The following is a 7,745-nucleotide window of genomic DNA, read 5'->3' as shown; positions in this document are numbered from 1 at the left end:
AGGGAGGAAAAAATTTGAAAAAACTAATCCAATCGATTCAGTATTCAACTCTTATTTGATTTGTGACTAAATCTAGTGGATTCCTTTCCCTCTTTTGAATGTAAAGGCTCCAAGTGAAATTGATTTAGTGATTTCTCCCTTCTATGTTGCAAATTGCCAAATCCAATTTTCCCCTTTACAAACATTTATGTAATTCTTTTTGAAAGTGACGAATTCTATTTTGTTCAACTAAAATTATTATTCCTTCTTTTATTTTTGAAGTAGACTATGCTCAACCATATTAATAACTAATTCAAGTTCCATTCTTTCTTATTTATATTCCATATTAGCTAGATGGTCCTTTGTATTCACAATTAATTTAGGCTCATCAAAGTCTAAATGTTTATCCAAACTAATGTTTTATCTTATATTCTCTTCAATTTATTTTTATAGGGTTGTTTTGGAAACTATTTTTATTTTAGTCTTGGCCATGGCTTTGGGATTGAATATTCTTCCTTTTGTAAGGACAATTTCTGTTTTTCATAACTAGGGGCAATCTCATTAGCCACATTTTACTTTCCTCCACTTGGTGATGCTTTGGTTAGAACTAGATTTTTTTTTCAATTTTATCCTTACAATTTTTTTTCTTTAGGGGTTTATTTATTATATATATCTTATTTCATTTTTCCCATTGTACCCATGTCATACCCATGTCTCCCTTCATTTTCATATAATTTGGTAAAGGTATTACTTTTTATATCTCTACTAGGAGTGTTTATATTGAAAATAACTAACCATGATATCTTCCTTCACTCAATTTTGAATCCTTACAATAGGAACATCCCTTTGTAACTGTAGGAAGTTGGGTCAAAGAGGTTTTCTAAAAAACCACTCACTATCCTTTATTGGTTACTATTGGTTACTAAAGAGTTTATTCCACTAAATATCTTTTTTAGGAATCTTAGGATTCATTGGCTAGCAAAAAAACCATCTTTGATATGATTGTAACAACCCAAGATAGATATAAAATAAATATTTTGGTAATAGAATTAAGGTTTAAATATCAAAATCAAAACCTTATAAAACCCTAGATCATATTACTATAATTTAAAAAGTAACATTAACAACTTTAAAATATGAATCAAAATTTATTATGATATCCTACAATATAGTAATTTATTTATATAACGACATTTATTACTTAGGATTAGACTTCCAATTTCATCCCTAGTTTAATGAATCCTAATTAGTTTGAACAGAGACTAGTGAATCTACAAAAAAATCCTTTAAATTTACAAAAATAATCAATCTTTATATTATTGGTTTGTTCACAAATAGAAGAAAGAATGAAAAATATATATTTTACCTAGATTTTTAAACATGAATTTAGTATTAATAGAGAACACTAAGTTTAAATATTCAGTCCAAAGACTACTAAAAATATTATATATCTTTTTCTCCCATTAGACAGGTCTCTAAATAGTCTGAAAAATGCTATAGCAAAAAAATAATAATGGATTAATAGTCTAAATTAATTGTTCTTAACACACAATACTCAAGTTCACAAATACATATGACACTGTAGAACATCTACTAAATTAAAAAGGCATATATAAAAATCACATCCAACTATTACAATAGCCATTACTAACTAGAACATGAAGGATTGCACCCACAACTATGATTGCATGTAAATATGAATCTTGCAAGATTTATAACCATGTGAAGTTCAAATATGAACATAAGGTGAGCTCATTCTCTAGCCAAATAGGTTTTGTCCTATACCAAATACAATCCTAAAGATTTTTCATCCTTAGATCATTAATAACCTATGGATTTTTGTTATCAAATCTATGCACTTGAATAAGAGTGCTCACTATGATTTTGGGTTAAGATTTGCAATGGTTTTATTTTTTCATGATCTTTTATATTTTATGTCAACCCATTATACATACAAAAAGGGAATAAAACTCTACAACAATGGTATCATCTCAAGATTATTTTATACTCATGTAAAACCTTCTAGAAGATATGTCATACACATAATATTTAATATTAGTTTATCATGAAAGAAGGTAGGTAGATTAATAGTGCAAATCTTAAATATTTTTTGAGTTTAGGGATTGTAGATACTTCATGACACATACCACTGGTCAAGGATCAAATTTTTAACATGAGGCAATTCCCAAATGAAAAGTCTAATACTCTTATAGGGATACAAAAAATGGACTTGGGAAGAAAGTCATGTTGAGAAATAACACTCTACAACACTAACAACTTACAATTGACTTAGAAGACTAGTCATACTTCCATACTTAGAAATTTTAGGTACTAGAGGAGAATACATAGGGGATGATAGGGAAGAACTCAACACAAGTTTGGATTCGGGGAGATTCTAGAGATAGGAAATGGGTACTTTGGAATACAACATAGATTATGGAGAAAGGGAAAAGTATAAATTATGCCCAAATTTGTGTAAAATAAGAGAAAATAAACCTAGAAATGCTAGGCTAGGTTATTATTAGTCTATAGTCTTTTATATATTTATCTTATTTATAAATAATGAATTGAGCAATTATTTAAAAGTTTTAACTATGGAGGATTCCTAGTTTACGACACCCACATTTTCTAGCCCATGATGCATGATGATAATACTTCATAGTAACTATTTCATTATAGATTTTAAATTGTTGACGAATTCCCATGTTGAGGATTCTCCTTATTATCTTTGATATTTTGATATATTTGGAGGTACTTAGAAGCTCAATTTCATATTAAAATATTTTTTAATGTTTGGGTATCAAATTTGAAGCTCCATTCATATCATTATAACTTTTATGTGGAATTTAATTAACCTAAAAATAATATGTATTAAAAGTAAATTTTTAATCCTTTGAACACCTTTCTAACCTTGACAATCTAACAAATAATTTTATTTTTTGGTAAAAGATATTCGACACCTAACTACTTTCAACACTTTCTAATCACCAAATCATGTAATCATAAGGTGTGAATGTACACTAGGTATTTATTCCACTAATTATTTTTTATGGTATAGAATATTGCAGTAGAAGGAGCTCTAATACCACTTGAAAATAACCTACAAATAAAATAAAGGTAATACACATATACATAAACAAATTTGAGCTTTGTTTGTATGTTATGTTCATATTACCTTTTCAAGGGTAATCCTCCCAATAGCGCATAACCTACAATTATATTATTAAAAATAATTTTAAATTTGAACATCATTACCATATATAAAGTCATGCTAATGTAAACTAGTACTATTCTATGCATCTTACAAATATAATTTATTGTAGTCTACCACATGGGTGACTTTCCAAGCATATATGCCTACAATACTCAACACATAAGTTCTTGACATAATAGAACAATCATATTAATATCATGTAAAAATCTCCCAAGTTTTAGGTAATAATAAGCATTCTCTTACAATGAACCAATTAAAATATAAATTTACAAGATATAATGCCATAAATTTAGAAATTCCTTAGATATTTGAATTTACCATCTTATGCATATCCTCTACAAAAGTGTTCAAGTTTGTATAAGAAGTCCCTCCTTTAATGACAGCCCTTTTTGCTTCCTTCTTTAGCCTCCCAACATTTTTTTGTAATTTCTTTCCAATAGAACCTTCCATTAAACTTATAATTGTACTCTTTACAACTTCTTTTTTCACCAATTTAAATTCATCTATATCAACACCTTTGAAGTCTAGACCAACTTTTCATATGTCTTTTGCAAATCGACAATCAAGAAATTGATCATGAAAATAAGGCCATCCAATCATAGGAACTCCCATACTAATTGCCTCTAGAGTAGAATTCCATCCATTATGTGTAAGGAATCCTCCAAGAGAAGGGTGAGAAAGCACCTAAGACCACAAAAATAGCTTAATTTAAAACATTTTAAAGTTACAATAATTGGGTGATTTTTGTAATTGAAAAACAAAAATAACTCATATTAGATTTCCAATGTGTTTCTAACACCCTCTCTTTTGTATTTTTTTTTTTGAATTATTCTAGCTAATCTTAAGGAGATTGTTAAAAGAAAAATAAGATTGTTTAAAACCATACAAAGATTTTTTTAGATTCTTCAACAAGTAAGAATATTCTATATTTTAATATAAAAAATATAGAATCTTTCATAAGATTAGCAATTTTTATTTGAGGCTATTCATTGGAAAAAACACTACTAATAAATTATATGTTAGATTGAATGCAATACAAGTTAGATCAACAAAATTAATTTTCTTAACCAGATAAATCTCTTTTACATTCTGATTTTATCTGTTACATATTTGTTACAACTATTTGCACCATAAAACTCATATGATCATGGAATTATAATCCCTTTGGACACAACAATGTCAGAAAGCAATACAGCCTACTATTCAAAGTTTAGTCCTTTAAATCATAAGATCAAATAACTTGCTAATATTTATAGAAAACACAGTTGGCTTTGGACTAGGGAATTGTAATCTCCTTGCCTATAGAAAATAATAGCAAAATAAAATGCCTTACCTTCAATTGCTCCGTCCAACTAACAATCAGGGCTCTATCCTTTGTTCGATCCTTGAAACCCTCAGGTAATTCCATAGGCTTACCTTCTGCTATATCTGATCTGAGAACCCAAAGGAACGGGTACCCACAAGCTTCTAGTCCAAGAGCCAGTTCATGCAATTGTATTTCAGATTTTACAGCAATGCTACCGAAGGAAACATATAACACAGATCCCTGCGGTTGAGCGTCTAGCCATTGGAGGCAGGTTTTATCTTCTTCCCACATGCTGTACATGGAATTCCTACCTTCCAAGAAATTTGGAAGAGACAGAGGGCCTATTGCCAGAGCAGGGCACCCATTAACGCTGAGACCCATTTGTGCTTCTTTGCCTCCTTCCAACTCCTCGAAAGTGTTGACTAGCACGTAGTCTGCTATGTTGTGGATGCGAGACTCGTAGAGAAAGCAACTGTAAATGCTTTCAGAGACATGTTTTTCGCGGTAGAAGGAGACAATGTCTGTTGGCCTGATAGGTGGAATTTTTCTCGGAAGACATGTGATTAGTTTCTCATTAGATTTCAGGTCCTCCTCTGCAATAACAAAGCTCATCATAAGACTCAAAAGAATCGATGGGAAACAAAATCAACTCAAAGAGCTCAAGGCAACATGTCACAGAGCGATTGAAACTAAGTGAAATGAGAATCAAAAGGACATAACAGAGCAACATAGAACATAACGATTCATTATGGTAACAAAATTTGTAGGAGAATACCTTTGACAGGAATATGACCCTCAGAAAGAAGTGAGTGAGCGTTTGCCTGCATAATGGCTAGTGTAGTACAAGAAGTCCAGAAGACAACTCTGGGCACCCCAAGATTTTTTGCTACCTCTGCCGTGCATGACAAAAAACTATCGGAAACAATACAGGTGATTGGCGGGACAGAAGTATCTGGTGCAGTTAACAGACTTTCCAAAGCAGGGCCCAAACATTTCGTTGAAAGAAAAAGGTCACCAAGCTGGGCAGTTCGGCCATGATCAGGTGGTAAGCCGTCTGGTATAGAAAGAAAGCGAAATTTCGAGACCCTCTCTTTGGCCTGGTTGTCTCGTGCAACTAAATCTGTGGAAGCTGCTTTTACAAGGCGTTGGTCTATCCATTCGGTGGGGACAAAGGTTATGAAGAATCCTCGCATGGCCAGCAGCTCTGCAAAATTCATGAGTGGATTGACATGGCCCTGTGCAGGAAATGGCACAACTACTGCGTGCAAATGGGTCTCTGTTAATTTTCCAGACATTTTGAGGCCAACCACTTTTCTCTGCTGTTGAATGAGTTAATCAATCAAAATGCCTAATTCAATACATAAAAATCATTAGCCTTCTTTATCCATCTGGATAATAAGTCCGGAAATGTGATAGTAAAAAAACTAAACACAATCTTATCTGAAAATAATGGAGTGTGATTGCCAGAAAACATTCTATCAAGAACAAACAATGTTGTGGTTTTCAATAATTAGAAAATTACCGGTCTATCACATTCAAAGTAGGCTAAACATCTTACTCGTATGGTTGAGAATCGATAGAATGACGTGCGGGATAGGCTTTGGAGGAAAAAAGAAGTCTTATAGCCACTAAGGTCGAAATCTGAAATATAGTGAGTTGCCTTAGGGTCAAAGACTGCAACCTCTTGCACGTTACGAAGAAGAGTGTGGTCACGCCAACTGCAATAGCTGACAAAATTCCCCTATATTCACAACTTTTCATAAAAGTTCATTTAGGTCGAAGTTTGTCATATAATAGTTTTTTTTCCTCAAGATTGTAGTAGTATTGTATGGGGTTGATTTTGTATGTTTTTAGTTTTTACTAAAATAAATTCTTTCGTTAAAAATATGTTTTTGGTAGAAAGATAAAAATTTCTTTGATTGAAATTTTCTTTTGGTCCTCTTTGCTTCCTTTTTCATATGTTTTAAAAGTAAGACAATTTCTTGTATACAAACAATTATAATATAGTATTCTTTTTCTTGTGTTTAAGGGTTATTGATAAATTTGGTACACGTGAGATCCCTTTCGATCTAATGAAATGAAAATGATAGGAGCTTCTCATTTGAAACTATTGCTATTCTTATACATTGAAATATAATTTGAGATTTAGAACGAAATTCCACACAAATCAATAGAAAGATAACTGTTGCCATTTAAGGATTATATTATAGATTGATTATCTATCTTCTATAATTAATCAAAACAAATGTATATATTTTTAATAAGGATGATGAATCTTATATGATAACGCTTTTTATGTTGAGTATCCACTAGTAAATAAAAAACATTCTATTAAATTAATTATGAATCAAAGTTGTATAGAACATAAGACCAATAGAATATTGATACAAGTAATCTAGATTAACATAAATAGATGTCTACATATTTGTATATTTGTATTTCATAGAAAAGATTAATTCTAAGATAGCTATAATGTTGTAGGGCCTCTTTTTCATTTTGGAGTGCTAGTCATGAGAGAATGATGATTTTATATGAAGTCCTTAAATATTTCAACTTTGAATATAGCTATAAATGTTAATCATTGTCTTTTATTTTTATGAATTAATATCAACTGTGAATTTATTTAGAGTAATTCCTTGAGTAATTTATATACTATTTGCCCATTTAATCGTGCAATAAAGAAAAAGTGATACTTTGAAGCCTATAGTATATTAAATGTGAGAGGGGTTGTAAAATTCCAATTCATAGGAAATTGACATATATATAATTGATAAGTGGAATTCAAAATATTATGTAAAAAAAGAAAGGAACTTACTAGGGGATGAAGCTTATTATCCATGATGCTATCATGATGCATGAAATTTTGTGCAAAGCACTATAGTGCTTCTTATGTGATGTCATACCTATCCCATTGTGTCATGTAGAAAAGATACACAATTAAAGCATGTACCAAAATTTGGACTCATTTACATAATAAAAGACAAATACAATGGAAACAACAAAAGGGAGATACCATGATAGATAAAATTGCTAGAGAATCAATATAATCTATGCAATTTAAAATGATAAATAGAAATAACAAGGTAGAAGGAAGAGAGAAAATAAAACATTCATGGGGTTTTAGATTTCAAAATATTTGTGGGAGATATCATGATAGATAAAATTGCTAGAGAATCAATATAATCTATGCAATTTAAAATGATAAATAGAAATAACAAGGTAAAAAGAAGAGAGAAAATAAAACAT

The 7,745-nt window shown here is 30.6% G+C and overlaps 1 protein-coding gene across 2 annotated transcripts; it reads right to left on the bottom strand.

The window, feature by feature from the left end:
• Nucleotides 1-3,406: 3,406 nt before the first annotated feature.
• Nucleotides 3,407-6,101, bottom strand: LOC131078058 (7-deoxyloganetin glucosyltransferase). 2 transcript variants are annotated; one of them, XM_058015702.2, is made up of 4 exons: nt 6,022-6,101; nt 5,275-5,847; nt 4,527-5,092; nt 3,407-3,877 (listed from the first exon to the last, which is right to left on the bottom strand). In XM_058015702.2, exons 2-4 carry the CDS (start codon nt 5,792-5,794, stop codon nt 3,731-3,733), a joined length of 1,233 nt encoding a protein of 410 aa, XP_057871685.2. In that variant the 5' UTR covers nt 5,795-5,847; nt 6,022-6,101; the 3' UTR covers nt 3,407-3,730. The 2 variants fall into 2 exon arrangements, with proteins under 2 accessions (XP_057871685.2, XP_059065482.1); XM_059209499.1 differs by lacking the exon at nt 6,022-6,101 and having other exon boundaries at nt 5,275-5,951.
• Between the last annotated feature and the right edge of the window lie 1,644 nt (nt 6,102-7,745).

The sequence above is a fragment of the Cryptomeria japonica genome, chromosome 8 (genome assembly GCF_030272615.1).
Source record: "Cryptomeria japonica chromosome 8, Sugi_1.0, whole genome shotgun sequence".
NCBI lineage: Eukaryota > Viridiplantae > Streptophyta > Pinopsida > Cupressales > Cupressaceae > Cryptomeria > Cryptomeria japonica.
The sequence above is the reverse complement of the archived record's forward strand: the minus strand, read 5'-3'. Positions and strand labels throughout refer to the sequence as shown.

What these genes read in the sequence shown, in the direction of transcription:
- LOC131078058 (XM_058015702.2), bottom strand. Translation starts at nt 5,794, where the DNA reads ATGTCTGGAAAATTAACAGAGACCCATTTGCACGCAGTAGTTGTGCCA. An exon ending in GGGTCATATTCCTGTCAAAG is followed by an intron (nt 5,093 to 5,274) that starts GTATTCTCCTAC and finishes TTGTTATTGCAG; the next exon opens with AGGAGGACCTGAAATCTAAT. An exon ending in GTTGGACGGAGCAATTGAAG is followed by an intron (nt 3,878 to 4,526) that starts GTAAGGCATTTT and finishes TTGTGGTCTTAG; the next exon opens with GTGCTTTCTCACCCTTCTCT.